Source organism: Neodothiora populina (assembly GCF_041146345.1).
Source record: "Neodothiora populina strain CPC 39397 chromosome Unknown canker_contig_16, whole genome shotgun sequence".
Taxonomy (NCBI): Eukaryota; Fungi; Ascomycota; class Dothideomycetes; order Dothideales; family Dothioraceae; genus Neodothiora; species Neodothiora populina.
In genome coordinates, this window is record NW_027191409.1 from 521,306 (window position 1) to 541,999 (window position 20,694).

A 20,694-nucleotide genomic window follows, 5' to 3' on the forward strand; every position below is an offset into this window, starting at 1 on the left:
ATAAGGCACCTTACAGTATATCTATAGAAAGCATGAGGCAAGGCGAGATCACACTAAATCGCTAGTAAGAACGGACGGAAGCCGGAGCAGCCCTGGAGCGGGGAAGTAAGCGAGCGCTCAGGGTTTCCACTGTGACTTGAGACTGCGCGAATGGCTCGGAACAAGGCGAAGCCGTGGACAGCGTACTGTGGTAGCACCAGGAGGGTCTCGGAACTTGGCAAAAGGTCAGACCGCGAAAAGGTGATTGGGCGAGTTTGCGACACACGGGGATAGCCTGAAAGTGCGCGCGCGGCAGGAGGTGAAGGTTTTGCAGATTCTGGAACATGCCCATTCGCCTGTCGCGGCTTCCGCCTGGGAGTAAACGAAAAGGAAGAGAAAAAAAAAACCCCAGATCAGTCTAGGAAAAGGAAGTCGCTCACACTCGGTGTCTTGCTACCATTGTCGTAGTCATAATATACCCAGACACTCTATCTTGCTCTTGCGCCTGACTTGTCTGTCTTGTTTCAATTCCAGAAGAGACAGAAAGACACGAGTCAAAGCTCGCGATACACTGCTCGCTGCTGTGTACCTGTAGACTACTTATACTCTTTCAAACCCCAGCATATAGGCGTAGGTGGTCGGTCATCAGCCGCAGTCTCAGGCTATTACAGTAGCCCGCCACCCTTTCCTCCCACTTCCTGTCCCCTCGGAAGTCCACCCTTCTCAAACACCGCTCATTCGACAAGGGTCCAACATTCTCTTGCAAAAGTAAAAGTAAAAGTAAAAGTGAAAATATCACATGCAGAAAAAGTGAGCGCAAACAGAGAATTAATCCCTATCCTCGACCACCATCCAGCCTGCGCCTGCCGTCTAAGTCGGGCTTTTCTGGTCTCTGGCATTGCACTGCACTTGTATCGTCCCGCACGTCTCACCAGCAGGCCCGGAACTGTTGATACTCATCAGGCACAACTTGGTCCTCTCTTGCCATTAACCGTCCACTCTCTTGCTTTCTTTACAAAATTGTTTCATCGTCATCCACGATTTTGTCGGTTGAGTAACGCCTCGTCACGGTCAGCCTTTAGCCATACCACCTCGCCACGCACCAACGCACATCTTGGCGACATGAGGCGGAAAACAGCAGTGGCAAGTCTGATCTACGCGCGATTGTTTCCCGACCCCGAACCGGAGGAGCCAACGAGTTTCCAGTCGCATCTGGCCCGCAATCTGATCCCCGAGGTCCGTGTCGAAGTCGCTACCTTCTACGGCAGTCTCGACAGCATCGAAGCACGCTATCCCGGACTCAACTACTGTCATCCGCCTCATCGTCTGCGCCTGGGTCGCTTTCCCCATCATGCAAGGCTGTTCCAGGTCATAGAAGAGCTCGGCCTGACACCCACCGAAGTTCACGAACTCGCTCGCTGGGAGGGCACTCTATGGGCAAGGCAGAGGTTCGAGAGAGACGAGGGCATCAAAGTCAGGGATACAACCGGCGATGGCATCATCCCATGGGTCGACGCCCGACTGGTGAAGAAGGCTCACGACAAGGGCATCCGCGTCAAGGTCGAGACTGCCGTCCAAGTCTCACAGCAATCCGAGCTCGACGGCCCACACGACTGTCAGCAATACACTCCGGTCGAGGACTTTATCGATTACGATGACAGCATGGCCGAGGGCGAAGCTGAAGGCGAGGACGAAGTGTCTGCTGCCGAGGTTGATATGCCTGTGCCTGTTCCTGCTGTTGCCGCCGCTACGACTCCGGAAAACCGAGCTACTGCCCAAGATCTTGATAGACGCGTGCTGGCTGCTCTGGCCGCAAGACAGCAAGGCGTCATCATGGACATCAACCCTGAACTAGAAGCCTATCTCAAGGAGTTGGTCGAGAGTGGTCGCTTCGCCTCCAGGCCAGCGGACGGACCCGTCTCCCAGGCTGGTCCTGAAGTCGTCGTCGGTGGAGGACCCGCACTTCGCCAGCCCACCGCTTGATCCTTTTCTGTCCTTATTCTCATCTCTTTCGGTTGTTTGCGATATGTATGCAAGCAAGCATTGCCAGATCATCTGGATTTCGTTTATGAAGCCTGGCGTTGGCGGTGGATGGTGCATGGCGTTTCAAGGTAGCGAATGACCGCACAATTCGGGAACGGCCTTTTTTTCAAATTCAAACGGAGCATCATCTAAAGAAAAAGCTCATCATATGTTTCCTTTGTTCTCAACAAGCGCAACGGGCCAGGCAGGCGAGAGAGCGAGCGAGCGACCTCTTCCTGGTCGCTACACCAAAATTGCTTATACCCCTTCTTTTTCTTTTCTCTCTTTCGTTTCAGCATCTGCTGGACATTTCACAGCTACTACTACAAGTCGAAAAACTACATGAATAGAAATGATGAACCTGCTTTTCCCCCCTCTGTCTCTCCGCTGCTGCTGCTGCTGCCGCTGCTGCTGCTAGACTGTGGTCATGTTCTTGATCGGATGAATATATTGATGCACGGTCCCGGTGACAAGACGCACGCGGAGGGCTGGACTGAGCATCTTTGACTCGTTCTGCCTATATACGAGGTCACTTGTTATGTTAAGTTATATTTCGCTGCCATTTACAAATGACAAGAGAAGGAGAACAAGAACAAGAACAAGAACAAGACAAAAAGCCATGACTAGTGCTCCCCATCTCCCACAAGGTGATTCATCGTCTAACCTTGATACACTATCTCCACGAATAGATTATCATCGTCATCATGGAACAAGATCAATATACAATCAGCCAGCCCTGATGCTCATTTCTGCCGCTGCGCCACAAGAGACGATAAGGATGAAGACGGAAAAGAGAAAGTCGACGAGATGGGACCATCCCTGTTGTTGTGTCGTGAGTACTTTCCCCTTTGGGCCAGACTTCAAACAGCCCTTCCGGTCTGGAAGTGGAGGGAGATAGAGAGGGCACGATACTCGTTGACTACCCTAGAGGATCTATTGTGGGATACAGTATTATCTGTCTTACTCATCAATGTATCTACTCATTTACTAAGGTACCTTACCTTGGCGAACTAAAGCCGGCAAACATGAGGCGAGGTGAGAGGAGGGGAGAGGGGCGATTGATTTGACTCGATATTGTACTGCCTCTTCGCGAAGAGTGGAGTACCAACATAATCACTTGTCTAATTCACAGATATGACTTCGCTTTCTATCCCTGCTGTTACACTTGCTCGTTTGTTCCTTAGAATGAATCAAGGTAGGGCTTGAGTAGTAGGTAAGGTATTACTGCACTAACGCTAGGTGAAGGTGTTGGTGTTGCTGCTACTATTACTGCTTCCTTCCAGTGAGTATTACTCGTACTTACAACCAATTTTAACGTCAAGATGAGGTCCTCGAAGTCGAGGTGTACGGTACACATCAACGCATTACTCGCAGCCTACTTTTCCGTGGGAAGTATAGACTCAAGATGTAGACGTGGATACTGCCTATGCTCAAGGTGGCTTCCGGTTGTGCAATTCTTCGTCTAGAGCTCTAGGAGGTTACTAGTTGATGTAGACCAATGCAGATCAGTCGAGCGTCTTGTACTGTATAACGAGTGTATTGATTAATGGTCACAGAGAAGAATCACTATGCCAGTGATCCCATGATGAATAGTCGATAACTCTCTGTTGCACGATCAATAAGTCCCTGATACAAGGCTGCTGATTTCTCAATCACCAGATAATGAACACTTAGTGAGTAATCAATGAGTAGAGATGGGTTTCTTCGTAGCATGCCCAGCATATGCGCAGATATAAACCAGGCGAAAATGCCGAGAACAACTCAACTCACTTGACCATCCTTCTATCCATCCATCCATCGTGACAACAACTGCCGAACCCCACGCATGACTTCACCTCACGACAACTCGTGATCCCATCCCCCCCATCATCGCACCCTCCTACACTACGGTAATTACACAACCATTACTCGACAGAGACACACACATGCAACGAAGGTCTTTGAGACTTTGTACCATCATCTCCAGAAACTTCCCCATCGGGACTAGCCCCACCTGCCAACCCGCGCGCGGACCCTTGGATGGAGAAGAAGGGCCCAGAGATCTCCGACCTTCAGTGAGAGAGAGCCTCCACAAAGGAAGGGTGCCAATCGTCCAAGTATGACAGTCGATAATTATGTGCTTTATCGCAGCTCGCTGGCGTGCCCCCGCGCGCGCCAATCTTTTGGCGCGGCCTTTGTGCCCTGGTTTTACATGGTCAAGTAGGTGGAATAGCGTGTTCTGCTCATGTGGTTTCGCGGGCTGGATCATCGGTAGGATAATGGTTTTATGTATTATTCTCTGATTTCGCAGCAATACACTACCCTCCATGTTTACCGATTGGGGGCGACGGCCGGAGGGTGGTAGAGATAGTGGTTTTGGTTTTTTTTTGGTTTTCTCCAATTCCGCCGCCGCGCCACCTTTACTTAGATCACTATCCCTGCTGGTAATTGTTATTTCTACTTCTTGCCTTGTCTTGTTCCCGTAGATTAGGGTCCTTGGGGGTTTCCACACTACTGCCTGCTCTGATATACATATATAGTCTGCCTACCTTCCATCATACCTTCGATTAGCAGTTTTTTGTTCTAGCCCTTTTATCCTCGTCCTCCTCCTTTTGATCTTTTTGTATATTAAATCTACCTACTCCTCTTAATTCATTACTGGTCAATCTCCTATTGTCGTATTGCCATATAACACTACGACCATACTGCATCGCGACAGCGTTAGAGGCAATCTCTCCTCCGCCTGGCTCAGTATGGCAATCACTAAGACGAGGTCGAACGAGAAGAATGCACATTCTACCGAGAACTTCCCGACGACCGACGATGTAGCACAGGGCTCGGTCGTGGTGAACGCATCCGGTCACACCCAGGAACTGGAGCGCAACTTCAGTCTGGTGAGCATATGTGCCGTCGGCATCGTGACGGGCAACACCTGGGCTGCTCTGGGAGGATCCATAGTCATCGCCCTTTACAATGGTGGTCCGATGGGAGTCATCTTTGAATTGTAAGATGGAAACAACCCTTGCTAGAACCTCATTGGCTAACACTGTCGACTCAGCTTGGCGGTAGCCATGTTTTACTGGATGGTGGCTGCTTGTATCGCGGAGCTGGCGAGCGCGATACCAAGCTCCAGTGGCGTGTATCACTGGGCTTCAGTCACGGCCGGAAAAAAGTATGCAAGAATCGTCGGCTTCTTCGCAGGATGGTGGAACTTTTTTGCCTGGATCTTCGGTTCTGCCAGTATGAGCTCTATCCTGGCCAATCAGATTCTGGCCATGTGGGGTCTATATCACCCGGACTATGTGGCGGAGCGCTGGAATGTCTTCATCGTTTACCTGATTCTCACATGGTCCTGTTGCGCATGTGTGCTGTTCGCCAACCGAGCATTGCCCTGGATCAACAACCTCGGTTTATTCTTCATTCTTGCTGGCTGTCTCGTCAGTGTCCTGGTGTGTGCTATCATGCCCAGCTCGAACGGGTCTGGATATGCCACGAAAGATGCAGTATGGAAAGATTGGGATAACCAGACCGGATACACCAGCGATGGTTTCGTCTTCTTGGCGGGCATGCTGAATGGAGCTTACGCCATTGGCACCCCTGACTGCGTGTCTCACCTTGCGTGAGTATTTGGCGACGCTGGATCGATATACAAGCGCTAATCCGCAGATGACAGAGAAGAGATTCCAAACCCCAAAAGCAACATTCCCAAAGCGATCGCTGCTCAGGTCGTGACGGGCTTCTTCACCGGCTTGGTCTACCTCATCGCTCTGTTCTACAGCGTCAACGACATCGATGCTGTGTTCAATGCAACCTTCACCAATCCTCTTGCTGAGGTTTATCGTCAAACCACCGGCTCGAACGGCGGTTCCTTGGGACTGCTTATTGTCATCTTTCTTCCCACGATCTGCACTTGCATCGGAACCTATATTACCTCTGGACGCATGCTTTGGACTCTTGCACGTGGTACGTTTTTGTCTCATGAGACATCGCTGTGATCATTCACTGACGTCTCTCACTTTAGACCGAGCAGCACCCTTCAGCAACACTCTCGGGCAGATCTCGCCTCGTTTCGGCAATCCTTTCGCTGCGACAGTCGTGTGCGGGTGCATCTGCACGGTACTCGGACTCATCTACATCGGTTCCGACGTCGCCTTCAACGCATTTGTGGGCAGTTTCGTGGTCCTGTCGACAGCGAGCTACCTTGCCGCTATCCTGCCACATCTGTTCAACGGCCGTCGAAACATCACACCAGGCCCCTTTTGGATGCCGAATGCGATCGCATATATTGTGACTGCGATCGCATGCGCGTATATGCTGGCATTCATTGTCATCTTCTGCTTTCCCTACTCGTGAGTTTTTCTTCATCCCAGTGAGCACTTGTGAATTTTGATAGCTGACACATGTCTGCTTCCAGATCACCAGTCACCTCGGAGACATATGAGACCGCCATGAACTGGACCTGTGTGGTCACTGGAGGATTGACGATATTCATCGCAGCATTCTATCCTTGGCAGCGGAAGAATGGGCTCACGAGTCCCGCCGACACGGCGCGGTCCGCGTCCTATGTGGACGCTGTGGCTGTCGATGACATCTAGTCCGTTATATTGCACTTTAGCATAATGATGTTCTTGCTTTTGGTTCTGTTGTTTTGCAGCTAATGATGCGCACGAGCGAATGGGTTTGTAGAGTACAGCCATATTGTGATGCAATCAAGATGTTTTTCATCGATGACACGGGATATTGCCTCTGTCTTTCATATTACCTTGAATTCTGGCTCGTGTCCGTTGCTTGTGACAGACATTGCAATTTTACCATGGTGAATCCTGACGATGAAATCTGTATACGAACATCTGATCGGAGTTAAAAGATGACCCAACCAATCCCCGTCTAAAGGGTCCCGCCCACATCAAAAGCCGCCTAATCGATAAGAGAAAAGTCCCGGACCGGGTAATATGATTGATGGCTAAATCGGTTACCAAAATATAACACGACGGCTGATGTATGCGGTTGGAGAACTGGTGGATGATACTCTTTTTCCCTCATATGAATAGAAGAGCTGCTCGTTCCTTCTTTCTCGGATGTATAGACAAAGCCGAGGATTGCAGACCTGTCACCGTGAGTATCGTACTTTATGCAAAAGCAGGAAATATTGGCTGCTGACGAGTGAGCGATGATGTAACAGTTTAGAAGCGCAGGTATCACCTCACACCCTCTGTTTACCCCTCGCTCACACCAGGCGGTCTCCGCATAAATAAATATCAGTCGATTTACCCACTGTCAGTGCCTCTGGGTTTGTAAGGACAGGTTAGAGGATATCCTGCCAGAACTCGATTGAAGACAAAGGACAACTCTCTGACCTTTGCAAAAGCCCATTCTCATACACATACACAAAACTCATATCTCCATCTTCTCGCAAACATGTCTGAAGCTCACAAGGTATGTACGGTATACACAGCTCTCCATGCATCTTTTGTGAACCTCGAGTCTACTATTTTTCACGAGAACTTTCCCCTTCTAAACCTCTTCACCTGCTGAGTCTGGCTTTCCTCTCCACAGAACTCGTCCTTTGTGCTCAGCAAACCCCACAACGTGTACTTTGAAGATCGAGCGATCCCGGAAATCAAGGATCCCTACAGCGTCAAAGTCAATGTCAAATTCACAGGCATCTGCGGCTCCGACGTGCACTACTGGGAGCATGGATCGATCGGCGACTTCGTGGTCAAGGCGCCCATGGTGCTGGGCCACGAGTCGTCGGGAGTCATAGAGGAAGTGGGCAGCGGCGTGACCAGCCTCAAAGTAGGCGACAGAGTAGCCATGGAGCCCGGCGTGCCGTGTCGTCGCTGCATCCGCTGCAGAGAGGGCAAGTACAATCTCTGTCTCGACATGCGCTTCGCAGCCACGCCTCCCTACGACGGCACCCTGGCCAAGTACTATGTCCTCCCCGAAGACTTCTGCTACAAGCTCCCCGACAGCGTGCCGCTCGAGCACGGCGCGCTGGTGGAGCCGCTCAGCGTGGGCGTTCACATCACCAAGCAAGCAGACGTCAAGCCGGGCCAGAGCGTCGTCGTCTTCGGCTGCGGCCCAGTCGGTCTGCTATGCATGGCCGTGTCGCGGGCATTCGGCGCCAGCAAGGTGGTGGCGGTAGACATCAACGAGGAGCGGCTGAAGTTCGCGCAGGGCTACGCCGCGACCAACATCTTCCGCTCGCAGAGAGAGACGCCCGAGCAGAGCGCCAAGCGGCTGATCGAGGAGTGCGGGCTGGGCCTCGGAGCCGACGTCGTCATCGACGCCAGCGGCGCAGAGGTCTGCATCCAGACGTCGATCCACGTGTGCAGAAACGGAGGCACCTACGTGCAGGGCGGCATGGGCAAGGCCGACATCACTTTCCCCATCATGGCCGCCTGCGCAAAGGAGCTCACCATCAAGGGAAGCTTCAGATACGGGCCCGGCGACTATCATCTAGCCGTCGACATGATTGCGAACAACAGAGTCAGCGTCAAGGAGCTCATTACGGGTCAAGTCAAGTTCGGGGATGCAGAGCAGGCGTTCAAGGACGTCAAGGCGGCCAAGGGTATCAAGATCCTCATCGAGGGCCCGCAGTAAACAAGGTGATTTTATTCTGTTGTGATGATAGCCGACTGGCGGGTTTTGGCATGCAGCCAGATGGTGGGGTTGGAGAAAGCGGTAGATATCCTAGCTTTACATATGTATAGGAAAAAGCCACCCCCTTCTTCAGTCTTCAATACTTCTTCGCGGACAGTAAGGTATGGGTACTTTTGACACTCTGCAGAGTATGTACTATTGTTTTATTTCTCCTCTCTTCATCTTCTTCACCCCGTAGTCCACTTCGTGTGACGCTGCATGTTCTACTCTCGCCGACAGTCACAGATGTGGCGCTGATATGCCCCCCCCCCCCCTGATCCCTGCCTCCTTTTGCGTCTGGCTACCCTCGCTCCGTGGACATGATGCATGGCTCATCTGGAGCTAGCTCTTTCCTGGGCAAGGGGCATATGTTGGCATTTGTGTCGAACCGCATGATTCGCCGGGGAAGGATCATCTCGTCAAGTCACCCAACATGAGGGTTCGGTCAGTCGAGGCGGAGAGTACTAGAAATGCCAGGGTCAGTATTGGATTGATTCCACCCGCCGAGGAGTGATATCCACAGAGGCAGGAGAAGGAGAAGAGGCACTTACTCAGTGGCTGATCGTGCGGCGCGAAGCGCACATCGTTGACGGCGCCTTTGTGACCAGGCAGCTTCTGCAGCAACTTGGCCGTGTTCGCGTCCCAGATGACCAGACTGCGATCGCCGCTTCCGGCGGCTATGCGCTTTCCTTGAGTGTCCCAGCTCGCGCGCAACAGGTTCTTCTCCATGCCCGTGGGCGCGCCGTCGAAGGTTCTGATCTGTCGGTCTGTGGGCGCGAAGGGTCGGATGTCCCATGTTCGCACCGTGCTGTCGTGCGAGTTTGAGAGAAGGGTTTGCGAGTCCGGCGAGACTTGCAGTGAGGTGATGGTGTCTGTGTGGCCGATCAGGGAGTAGGCGACTGCTTTCTTCCGCAGGTCCCAGACTTTGATGTCGTTGTCGATGCCGCCCGAGTACAGCTCGTTGCCGGCTTCGGAGAGGGTGACTGCGGTGACGGGGAAGTCGGTTTCGATGTAGTCGACTGCGGCTTTTTGTCGCGGGTCCCAGATCTGCGGGGGTTCTTTCGTTCAGCTCTACCGTTTCCTCTTTCTGCTTAGATTCTGCAACGTACGCCGATGTAGCCGTCGTCCGAAGCGCTGAACACAATCTCCTCTCCTCTCTTGCTCACGTCGATGCAGTTGATGACTTCTTCGTGTCCCGGGTGCTTGCGAATGCGCTGCCCACTCTCGAGGTCCCAGCTTGCAATGTGCATATCGGCAGATGCAGAATAAACCACGCGCGAGTCCCGCGACCATTGCAGATCGAGCACGGCGCCTTTGTGTCCGGTCAAGATGCCGTAGTTTTCGCAGTCGCCCGACGTCCGCCACAGTACTAAGGTGCTGTCAGAAACAAGGGGCTCTCATACACATACACGGAGTGAGTAGCGTACATATGTCGCGATCCATGCTGCCTGAGGCTATGAATCGGCCTGTCGGATCGAATCGTGCTGTGAAGACTTCGCCGGAGTGTCCTGCATCGCATCAGCTGGCGCATCCTGCCCGTGGCTGCTCTCTTTCTCTGCTTCCACCTACCAGTGAGTTCCATGACAGGCGAGGGCAGGGGACTGTTCTGGTAGCTCTGCGGTTGACATGATCGCGATCAGCAATTGTTTCATTCATCTTTCTCGCGCGTCCCAGGCTCTGTTCCTCGAGCAATTGGCAACGACTGAGGACTGCGCACTCACCCCGTGTATGAGCGCTCCTCCATTCTGTGAAGTACTTGTGAGGGCCATGCTGTGATCGGACTTTTGTCTCTTGACAATCTGGCCAGACGAGCTGGCTGCGGGTCGCTTTTCTGAAGACATGATGCAGATAATGGATGGCTTGATTATTGTTTTGTGTTGGCGGACAAAAGTTCCATGCAATAATCAATCTCGCCGAATCCGATATTACAAAACAAAAAATAGGTATTATTATTATGTCTAGCGAATGCAAGTCTACAAGGTACAGGTAAGGTAAAGTGATCTACTGATAATAGTAATATTGATTCATAGCACATGTTTGTCTTGTGTTTGTCTCGAGCTCGTGAGGTTCTACTGCCCTGTATAAGGCTGTCTCGGGTGTGTATGGCTTCTTACTGTATCAGTGTAGATTTGCACTAATCGTACATTTACACTAACTGTACGCGGGAGTCCGTAAAGTAAAAGTAAGCTACAGTCACAGCAAGGTAGTTACAGCAGGCAGTCGTAAGGAATCAGAATTAGATTGGCTCTACTGTATGTCGTTTGTGGAGATCCCACCCCTCCGCTCCCCCCAAATTCACATGCCGTGAACAGTCTATAGTCATCTCTACTGTAATTTGACCTCTTGTCCTGCTGGCTACACCATCCCATTTCATTTCATTGCATCTCATTCGCTTCCATCATCCCTCCCTCCACATCCAGTCCAGGCTGTCGATCGCCCACATCCAATACCAGCGTCGACGACAAGCGAATCAGTCTTGATACGGCCGCTCACATACCCGCGCAGCCATGGCGTCCAAACACGCCCGTCTCGGCGAAGAGTGAGCATGGCCACGGTTTATATCTTGTCCATGACCATCTGCTAATTCAAGTATCACCAGAGTATGGAAGTAAGTCGTTGAATGGCTTGCTTGTTCAAACAAATATCGCCCCCCAAGCAGTCGCATTAATACTCGTCCAGGAGCCGTGTGGAAAAGGTCAACGCCGAACTCGTCACCCTGACCTATGGAACCATCGTCGCGCAGCTATGCAAGGACTACAACAGCGACTATGCAGAAGTCAACAGACAACTAGACAAAATGGGCTACAACATCGGCATGCGCCTCATCGAGGACTTTCTCGCAAAGTCCAATTCAGGCGCCTGCACCAACCTCCGCGACACTGCGGAGATGATCTCCAAAGTCGGCTTCAAGATCTTCCTCAACATCACTCCCACCGTCACTGGCTGGGCAGGGGACGGCAAGTCGTTCAATCTTGTCTTCGATGAGAATCCTCTTGCCGACTTTGTCGAGCTCCCGGACGATGGCAAAGCCCAAGACGAGCTGTGGTACTCGAATATCCTATGTGGTGTCCTAAGAGGTGCTCTAGAGATGGTGCGTTCAGACTACGAAGAGGCCCGAGTCTCTGAAGCTCATTTGATTGTTCAGGTGCAAATGCAAGTGGACGTACACTTCACCAGTGATGTACTCCGCGGTAACGACACCACGGAGATGAGAATTAGTCTCATCAAATTCATCGAGGATGAAATGCCTCCGGATGATGAATGAACACACTCACCGAGCAGCAAGCAGACATGGCGCCCAAAGTACATGCGGGTCTTTGCTCGTCGCTTTACACCCGTTCTGAAACATCTACAGCGAGCAAGTCAAGCAGAAACCTACCCTGCGACGCGAATGCGCTACATTTTCTACAGTATTTGGTGGATGCACAACAGAGTCGGGCCAGTCGATGAAAAAACAATATCGCAACAAATCACACCAGAGGTGAGCGACAGGTAATTCTGATCAGATGCAATTACATGTGCTAAGGTAGTCATTGCTGGCCACGAGCCAGCCAACGATCGTCTTCGCCAAGGCCGGTCTACCGCACGTGATCGGTAACTAAGGTACTTGTTTGTCTCAAGATTACAAGTGCGCATGGAAGTTTGCGAGATGGGTCGCATAAGCTAAGAGTTGTCGGAAGTGAGGGGCAAACAAAGAACCGGTAGATGGATCGATCTGATCAGTGAAACGTCACATGAATAGCTCTTTGTGGCTCAGAAAGTATTTTATTAATAAATAATAAATAGAAAAGAAGCGGGTGGAAGTGCTGGTTAAAGTGCCTGAGGGAGGGAGAGAGGGGGGGGGGGCATTTGCTGGGATGCAGCGGGAGGGAAGATGTAGGGAACGTCGAGGGAAGCTTAGCGGTAGGGAGGCGGAGGTGTCTACGTCGATTAGTAGGAGAGCCGGAGGCTGGGCACGCCCCGTGCTCAGGCTCTTTCCCCCAACTGCTCGGAGGGCACGCCAGTCCAGTTTCCTGACTCCATTAACGCACCTGCCAATCCCGTATGGTTATCACACCCAAACGTGAGCCTTATACCACACAACAAATTGATATCTGACGGTGTTTTGGGCCTTTGTCTCTGCGTTGTTGTGCAGTTGTTGTTGATATCTTTCATTATCTGCCGGCTGCGGTCACGTGAATGTGAAACACAAGACTGCGCTGCTGTTCTTCTCCTGCCGCTCCCGCATCTTTGGATCGTTTGAATCGAAAACCGAAAACCCCACGACAGGGTCTCCAGACCTCAGCTCGCTCGCGCCTAGTCTCGACTTGTCCACGTCCACGTCCACCGCTCTCCACCACGCCAACATCGCGCCTCTCTCTGCCGCGAGAGCTGTTCAAAGTCGGCCAGCAGAATAATCCCGAGTCAGACACTGATCACTGACTGCTCCATCGACGCTTATTATCCTGATCACCCTTCACCCTACACTGACACGACGCGCGCAGCCAGGGCGAGCTCTCGTCTCTTCACTCTTCGCTTTCGCACTCGGGAAAGTGAGTGTGTGTGGCCGATACCGCGCTGCTAACCACGGACTGCCCGACATCAACCATTTCAAGCCGTCCACATCGTCCATCGAGTCTCGCGTCTTCGCATCTCAGCGCGACTGCCTCTTCGTCACTCCCAATTGGCACGACTGAACTGCCTCCTGCCGCAACCGGCCGTGTCGCAGTCTAGTCCCCAGTCGTCGTCGTCGTTTTCGTCGTCGTCGTCGTCGTCGTCGTCTCCTGGTCGTCTCACGGCCTTCTTGTCCGATAGCTTCGAGCCTGAACTGGCCTTGACCGCGATACTCCTTTTGGCATGAGCCAACCGATGAACATGAGCGGCATGGGCGCTCTGGGTGGTGGCGCTGGCGCTGGCGCTGGCATGGGCGGGCCTAATGCGCCCGGCGGCCAGGCCATGAGCATGAACAGCGCTGGCACTCCTGGCAACGCGCCTACTGAAAAGGACATCCGCACCAAGTTCCACACCTTCATCTACGACTACTTTGTCAAAACAAATCGTTTCGAACTGGCCCGTGGCATCATGAATACCATGGAGATCGAGTCCGACAGTCCACAGAAGCCCAGTCCCAACCGAAAAGAAGTCAACGGCATCAACGACGCGGACTCCAAAGAAGACATCAAGAGGCCGGACGATCTGCCCGCCGCCCGAGTGCCATCTCCCACCGACAGCCCTTTCATCTATGACTGGTTCTGTCAGTTCTGGGATCTCTATGAGGCTCAGCGAGGCAAGGGCAGTCCGTCGAGTCGTACCTTCCTGATGGGTTCTCAGGTAAGCGATATGGCGACTTCCAAAAACAAGAAACAAAATCTTGCTGACATATACAACAGCAGCGGATCATGAACGAGCGACGCATGCGCGCAGACCCCCAGATGCAGGGAGCCATGGGCGGAATGCGCAACGGTATGATGCCTAACGGAATGGCCATGCCGCCCGACCTTGCCAGAAAGATGATGATGCAAGGTCGCGCCCACCCGTGAGTTGAAAAAGAACTATGCGCCGTTTCGCGCGCCCCCTCGTTCGCTCGTACATGACTGACACAGGTCGTAACCCACAGTGCCCAGATGCAGCAATTGCAACAGAATGCGCTTCGACAACAGATGATGCAGCAGACGCAGATGCAGAGAGAGGGCTCGAATATGGACCTCAACGGACAACAGAGGACCCAGTCGCCCTCGGCGGGAGAGAATGCGCCCTCGCCCAAGCGGCCGCGACTCGAAGGCTCCTTCAACGGTGCACCGATCGGCCAGATGGGTAGAGGGCAGGCTCAGGGTATGCCGGGACAATCTGTGAGTACTTTTGTGATTCTTCTCCTTCCAAGCCGATCGGCGCAAATATGCTGACCTTCCCGTGTAGCAGGTAGAATATGCCCAAGCCGTGCGCCAGAGCATGACGAACACAATGAACTCTAACATGAACAAGGGCATGCCTGGTAGCGCTCCTGTCATGACGCAGGGCTCACCTGCCATGGATCCGGCCAATGTGAACGTCGAATTCATCAACGGCACCCAGATCCGTCCTGGCGCCGCTACGGGACCCCAGGCCGGAGGCGCCAACAGCAACAGCAACCACGCGTTACAGGACTACCAGATGCAGCTCATGCTGCTCGAGCAACAGAACAAGAAGCGCCTGCTCATGGCCCGGCAAGAACAGGACAACATGACCAATGGACCAGGCGGTCCGGGCACCTTCCCGCCAGCCATATCTCCCTCCGGCAGCAGGGCCGGTTTGTCTCCCAATTCCGCTGACCAGATGAAGCGCGGCACTCCCAAGATGTCACAAGGCGTCGTGCCCTCGCCGACTCCAGACGGCGCCATGGGTCAGGCACGCAACTCTCCCGGTCCCGCTTTCGATCCTTCGCAGATGAACCCCAATATGCCGCAGAACATGTTCCCTCAGATGAACAAGATGCCCATCGTAGGCCCCAACGGTCAGATCATCCAGGCGCCCGGCTCGCACCCGGCAATGCCCGGCCCCATGACACCCCAGCAGATGGAAATGTTTGCGCGAGCCAACGGTGGACGACTACCCAACGGCTTCATGCCGCAAGGCCCGCCGCCTATGATGCCTGGACAGCAGCCCGGTGGTCCCATGCCACAGCAACAGCAGCAACCCCCTAATATGACTCCTCACCAACGCAATGCCGCCATGCCCCCACCACCAGCACCTACAGGCGACAACGGCAAAGGCACACAGCCCTCGTCACCGCAACAACAGCCTGCGGCTCCACCTACTCCATCTCAGGGCAAGAACAACGCCGCCAAGGGTAAAAAGGACAAATCCAATAAGGTCGGTCGTTCTCGTCGTTGCATATTGCTGGCTCACATACTGACCGAAACGCTAGAAGGCACCGGCAAAGAAGGGCACCACAGGCGCTACACCCGCATCGGAAGCCGAACAACCACCCACTCCTACTCCAGCTCCACCTATCACTCCCACATCCACCCAGGCTTTCCCTCCGAAGAACGGACAGCCTGGTCTCCCACAAGCTCAGCAACCACAATCGCAGAACAATCTGCCTCAAAACCAGCCCGATCTCTCTGTGGCTGGTGGTCCATTCGGCAATCTCGACGGCAACGACGTGAGTTTTTTTTTTCCTTTCTTGTCTTCATCCCAAAACCCATGACTGATAAATTTTCGCAACAGTTCTCGACTATGAGCCTCGATTTCGGCAATCTCGAAGGGCCTGATGTCCTTGACAACTTCGACTTTGATTCCTTCCTCAACCAAGAAGCCAGCGACGGCAACTTTGGTTTCGATGCGAACATGGGCTTTGACACTGGTCTAGAAGCGGGCGGCGTAGACTGATCCGCCATCTGAAGACCTGGGACTTTCGAAGACCATACGGAAAACGGACGAGTATGTTTTCTTCATTTCGGCGTATACTGTGCACTCATACATGTAGCTTGGTCGATCCCGGCCAGACTATTGTCACTGCATCTGATCTTTCGCTTCAAAAGAAAAAACAGACGACCCCTTGTTGCACGAAATTTTGAACCACGAGGAGCATCTATACCCAAGTTTGCTGCATATTTATTACTGCTCACTGATCTATTGCTTTTACACTAAATATCATCTAACCTTCTTTCTCTTCTCTTCAACTTGAACTTCATTTCCACCATACTGGGACTTTTCCCTTTATCTTCTGCTATTTTTATTCCTGCTGATCGTCTCCTTGCTCTGGGAGAATCGAATCATCAACCACTCTCCTTGTATTAAGACGGCAGACAAGGGTATTCCAGGAATGACGTTTGCCGAGAGGAGAGGAGTCATGGAGCCTGGTGTCGGGATCCGGACCGGCAGCCTCCTGCGGGGGGCTGGAGGCGATGGTTGAACTTTGATCACTACTCTTCTGTAGGAAGGGAACAATGGAAGAAGGGGCAAGTGGAGCAGGCGTTCTTTTTCTGTCTTTATTGTTTTCGGGAGTAATTGGGGGGCGACGTGCCATGGACCATGTCGGGAGGAAGCAAGGGGAGTGTGTGTGTGTGTGTGTGTGTGTGTGTGTATTGCGAGTATTGCGAAAACAATGAGAGACATGTTTGCGTTTCTGTTTTAATTTTCTTTTTCTTTGAATTCCAAAGTGGAACAAAAGCAGCTACTCTGCAAATCAGTCAGTCAGTTAAAGTCGGTCGCGTCGGTCAGCGAGCCAGTCCTCGGTCCAGTCAGTTATCCGGAAGTGCAGCTATCCAGTTCAGCTCTATTTTCATTCGCCTCTTTTTTCTTCCCCTGAAGAATATCATGCCTGTCAGACTGTTAGTTCTCTTTTCCCGTGATTAATGGTAGTAGCGGCTTTTTGGGGCATGTCTTGGACTTGTTTGTCTTCTGCCCCTGCTCCTGCCTGAACAGGACCAACGAATATGGTTGTCTTGTTACTTCCTTCTCCTCTGTCTTTCTGTGACTTGCTTTTCTCTGACTCTGTGTGCGAAGAACGGGTGATGGGGTTTTTTTTCATGATGGGTTCTTACTACTTTGAAGTACGAAAGAGTTTGTTTTTAGTCAATGACTTTCCGATGAATTGAAAAGAAGTTCCCTATGCTTAAGTAATGAGGTCTTTGTGAACAAGAGATGACTTTCGGTTCAGCAGGTAATGACTTTCTACTTAACATGCAAAGACTGTGTAATAAGCAGTCAATGAAATTTCGATGAACAGTCGATGAGTCTCTTATGACTACCCTCTGAACAGTCGCTGACTGAAAGCGAGTTCCTTTGTACTTCCCGATCTCCTTGGACATCAACATAACCGGCTGAGTAGAAGGAAACAACGTGGCTACGTATGGTAAGGAGACAGGTAGGGTTAAATCAAGCTCAGAAGATGTTATCGTCGTCGTTTCAGAGGCTAATTAGTCAGCTCGCTGGCGTTTCGGGATATGTCTAGATATCAAGTGACGAATAGTGAGGAAAACGCATAGGATGGCAATTGCTGAACGGTTTCATGGTTTGTACCTCGAATCTTGCTACGATTAAAAAAATTATCTAGGCTGGAGCACTTTTTCTTCTTTTCTTTCGCGGTCATGTGTCGTGTCTTGCTGTTGTTCGGCAGCAGAACCGTGCATATGCACTACTCCTCTCGCCCACGGTATGTCCGTTTGGACTTCGTTGATAGGCTTCGGGTTCTGGCTGCTGAAATTACTATGGTTGAGTCTGGGTTCGTCGTCGTAACCATCATCTTTGACGTGCCCGTCCCCTTTAATCATCATCATAATGTCGTCGTCGCTATCGCTCTCGCTATCAGAACTAATATACTGCTGATCACGACGAATAGCGCTCGACGGCTTCGAAGTCACCGACATGGACGCTGAGCCCGCCGTGGACGGTCTTTTTAGGGAGGGATCCCTCAACTCAGCCAAGAGCTTTCGCTCCCGCAATAATGCAGACGCAGAAGACGATGAGGGAGGAGAAGACGAAGCCGATGAAGAAGTGGTTTGAGATGATGCTGCTGCTGCTGCTGCTGCCGGGGGTTGGAAGACATGTTTCGGAGGAGGCGGCATGGAGGGTCGGATATTGTTGACATTCGTTTCTGTTGCAAGAGGTTTGGTCTTTGCTTTTAGTGGTGATGATCCGTCGTTCAGTCTTCGTCGCTTGGTAGGTCCTCCTGTGCTGTTGGAGGAGCTCGATGAAGTTGACGAAGGTGTGGCTATGTTGACTGCTGTTGCGGTGGCGACTGATAACAAAAAAAGAAATTAGGATCGAGCTCCTGAACAAAAGGTTGCTCGGTTCGTCAAACTAACCTATTACAACCTCGGGGCTGAAATGTCTTCGAGGCAGCGGCTTGATATAAGCAGATGGTCGATAATAAGTCTCCTTTGCAGCAGGTAGTGACTTTCTCGGCAGACCCTCGTCAACATCGGCGGCCGCTGTTCTTCTTGCACGTCGTTTCTTATAAAGATGAGTATAAGTAGGTCTAGGCCGTCGACCATTACCACGACCTTGCTCATCATCACCAGTGGTGGCGATGCCAGAAAACGAGTTCTCACGACTGCGACCATCACTACCTCTACTGCTACTACCACTACTGACGCGACCTCCTCGAGGCGAATTAGTCAACGACTTAACATTCCGTTTTAACCAGGCAAGTTCGCGATTCCTCCTCGCGAATTCACGATCTTTAATCTTCCGTGCTTGCTCAGCGACCCTGTCGTGCTTGAACGCCAGATTCTCAAACACCTCGAGGGCGCGCGGCGAGACGTAGTTGAAGATCTCCTCGAGCGTCACGCCGGGTACTTTAACGCTGCCGATTTGCACTTCATAGGTCGGCGCGCCCCATTCGGGCGGCGAACGTGAGCATATCGTCGCCGCCGCTAGGGGCGCTTCATCCTCGAGTCGGGTGCGTAAACATGAGGTGGTGGTGTTGACGCCGCCATGTGATGTTTCGGCGAGCGTCATGAATACCGCTCACTGCCATTGTCCTGTCAATACTTATGAAGTCTGGATTGATACAGATAACAACAGGTTTAACATTGTTGTTATAACGACGCGTCGACGCAGCTTTAAGGGCAGGGACCGGGGGGCTGTTTTCCTGCTTGTTCTTGGGCTGTAGAACGAGAAACGCGACTTACGTGATAGTGAACAAACCTGTTAGATTCAACGATAGGTTCGCAGAGCATTTAACAAGTCGAGAGAGACGAGCTATGGGTATAGATTCGATTGACCGTGAGAGAAGATGCTGAAGAAGAAGAAGAAGAAGAAGAAGAAGAAGTGTATTAGTAGAATAATTAAATAAGTCCCAAGTAAGGACTATAAGTTAGAGCGCAGATTAGGTTGGGAAGGCAGGGCAGTGCATGCGGCGTCAGCGCAATTTAGTATTTATTTCATCTTTAATGCTTTATATCCACTGTAATGCGTCTTAGGTCGCTTTTGCTTTACTTTCCAGCAGGTCTTCAACATCTGTATACCTTCTTTAGTGAGAACTAATAGAGATCGATACCAAGAAATGATGAATAACACATTGATATGAAGATGTTAACCATTTATCAAGTCAAGGACAGGGTCTCCCTTCATACACCGCCCATGCGACCCTGTCCAGACACCCCGACGCACGGACCGCGGCGATAAAGCGGGATAAGACAGTCCAAACTTTTGTTGCAAGCAAGCAATTCAATAAATCTACTTTTTCCCTCTCTCTTACAATAACAACATTCTGCACACCACCCAAAGCAGAAACATCATCACATCACACGAGCAAAGATGTCGTCGATGCGCAATGCCGTCCAACGGCGCAACCACAAAGAGCGCGCCCAGCCCCTGGAGCGTCAGAAATGGGGCATTCTCGAAAAGCACAAGGTAGGATTGAGGATACGAGAGCAATAGATTATCTCTGAAGTGTATGGCTAATTGGAACATCAGGACTACTCTCTCCGAGCCAAAGACCACAATGAGAAGAAGCGACGGATCAAGCTGCTCAAGCAAAAGGCGGCGGACCGAAACCCAGACGAATTCGCCTTTGGGATGATGTCGACGACGACCAAAAACGGCGTCAAGATTACACAGCGCGGCAAGGAGAACGGCAACCCGGGTGTGCTGAGTATGGATGTCGTCAAGCTGCTCAAGACACAAGACGCTGGTTATCTGACGACGATACTGCAACAAACGAAGCGAGAAAAGGAAAAGGTGCAGAAGGATGTGATGTTGGCTGGTGTCGGCGTGGACACTGCCCCTGCGAACAAGAAGAAGTCGTTTGATGATGATGGAATGGAGATCAGGGGACCCGTCGAGGACATGGATGCCGACATGGACGACGATGACTTTTCCTTTTCCGATTCTGGAGACGAAAGTGCAGGAGATGATGGGGAAGCAGCAGCCGAGCAAGGGCTGACAAAAGAGCAAATTCAAGTCCGCCGACGGAAGCGTCATGCTCGGGAAGTGCTACAAGGACGTCTGCAAGCCCTAACAGCAAGAGAAAAAGATCTGACTTCGGCTCTGTTCACCTTGGAGAACCAGAGGGCCAAGATGAGCAACACGGTCGGCGGCACGAACAAGAACGGAGTCAAGTTCAAGATCAGAGAGAGAAAGCGCTGAAGTGTATGCACAAGAAGG

At 51.8% G+C, this 20,694-nt stretch overlaps 8 protein-coding genes across 11 annotated transcripts; 6 read left to right on the top strand and 2 right to left on the bottom strand.

Annotated features, from left to right (window-relative positions):
- Positions 1–1,101: 1,101 nt before the first annotated feature.
- On the top strand, positions 1,102–1,962 carry AAFC00_003518 (uncharacterized protein; the record flags this gene model as incomplete). Its single annotated transcript, XM_069342998.1, has 1 exon — positions 1,102–1,962. The coding sequence occupies one exon, from the start codon at positions 1,102–1,104 to the stop codon at positions 1,960–1,962; it is 861 nt and encodes a 286-aa protein (XP_069200811.1).
- Positions 1,963–4,733: 2,771 nt separating this feature from the next.
- AAFC00_003519 (uncharacterized protein) lies at positions 4,734–6,575 on the top strand (the record flags this gene model as incomplete). Of its 2 annotated transcripts, XM_069342999.1 has the most annotated exons (5): positions 4,734–4,984; positions 5,039–5,599; positions 5,654–5,943; positions 6,002–6,329; positions 6,395–6,575. In XM_069342999.1, 5 exons carry the CDS (start codon positions 4,734–4,736, stop codon positions 6,573–6,575), a joined length of 1,611 nt encoding a protein of 536 aa, XP_069200813.1. The 2 variants fall into 2 exon arrangements, with proteins under 2 accessions (XP_069200813.1, XP_069200812.1); XM_069348093.1 differs by lacking the exon at positions 6,395–6,575 and having other exon boundaries at positions 6,002–6,333.
- An 823-nt stretch (positions 6,576–7,398) lies between these two features.
- AAFC00_003520 (uncharacterized protein) lies at positions 7,399–8,583 on the top strand (the record flags this gene model as incomplete). Its single annotated transcript, XM_069343001.1, has 2 exons — positions 7,399–7,416; positions 7,537–8,583. The coding sequence occupies 2 exons, from the start codon at positions 7,399–7,401 to the stop codon at positions 8,581–8,583; spliced, it is 1,065 nt and encodes a 354-aa protein (XP_069200814.1).
- A 450-nt stretch (positions 8,584–9,033) lies between these two features.
- On the bottom strand, positions 9,034–10,463 carry AAFC00_003521 (uncharacterized protein; the record flags this gene model as incomplete). The annotated part of the gene is made up of 6 exons (XM_069343002.1): positions 9,034–9,086; positions 9,174–9,669; positions 9,732–9,991; positions 10,050–10,130; positions 10,192–10,237; positions 10,344–10,463. The coding sequence occupies 6 exons, from the start codon at positions 10,461–10,463 to the stop codon at positions 9,034–9,036; spliced, it is 1,056 nt and encodes a 351-aa protein (XP_069200815.1).
- A 666-nt stretch (positions 10,464–11,129) lies between these two features.
- AAFC00_003522 (uncharacterized protein) lies at positions 11,130–11,887 on the top strand (the record flags this gene model as incomplete). The annotated part of the gene is made up of 4 exons (XM_069343003.1): positions 11,130–11,161; positions 11,222–11,230; positions 11,302–11,713; positions 11,768–11,887. The coding sequence occupies 4 exons, from the start codon at positions 11,130–11,132 to the stop codon at positions 11,885–11,887; spliced, it is 573 nt and encodes a 190-aa protein (XP_069200816.1).
- A 1,571-nt stretch (positions 11,888–13,458) lies between these two features.
- Positions 13,459–15,969, top strand: AAFC00_003523 (uncharacterized protein; the record flags this gene model as incomplete). Of its 3 annotated transcripts, none has more annotated exons than XM_069343005.1 (6): positions 13,459–13,932; positions 13,992–14,137; positions 14,219–14,450; positions 14,518–15,450; positions 15,506–15,742; positions 15,808–15,969. In XM_069343005.1, the coding sequence occupies 6 exons, from the start codon at positions 13,459–13,461 to the stop codon at positions 15,967–15,969; spliced, it is 2,184 nt and encodes a 727-aa protein (XP_069200817.1). The 3 variants fall into 3 exon arrangements, with proteins under 3 accessions (XP_069200817.1, XP_069200818.1, XP_069200819.1); XM_069343004.1 differs by having other exon boundaries at positions 15,509–15,742; XM_069343006.1 differs by having other exon boundaries at positions 13,477–13,932.
- A 1,661-nt stretch (positions 15,970–17,630) lies between these two features.
- AAFC00_003524 (uncharacterized protein) lies at positions 17,631–19,044 on the bottom strand (the record flags this gene model as incomplete). Its single annotated transcript, XM_069343007.1, has 2 exons — positions 17,631–18,322; positions 18,390–19,044. The coding sequence occupies 2 exons, from the start codon at positions 19,042–19,044 to the stop codon at positions 17,631–17,633; spliced, it is 1,347 nt and encodes a 448-aa protein (XP_069200820.1).
- Positions 19,045–19,845: 801 nt separating this feature from the next.
- AAFC00_003525 (uncharacterized protein) lies at positions 19,846–20,676 on the top strand (the record flags this gene model as incomplete). The annotated part of the gene is made up of 2 exons (XM_069343008.1): positions 19,846–19,941; positions 20,005–20,676. 2 exons carry the CDS (start codon positions 19,846–19,848, stop codon positions 20,674–20,676), a joined length of 768 nt encoding a protein of 255 aa, XP_069200821.1.
- Positions 20,677–20,694: the final 18 nt, after the last annotated feature.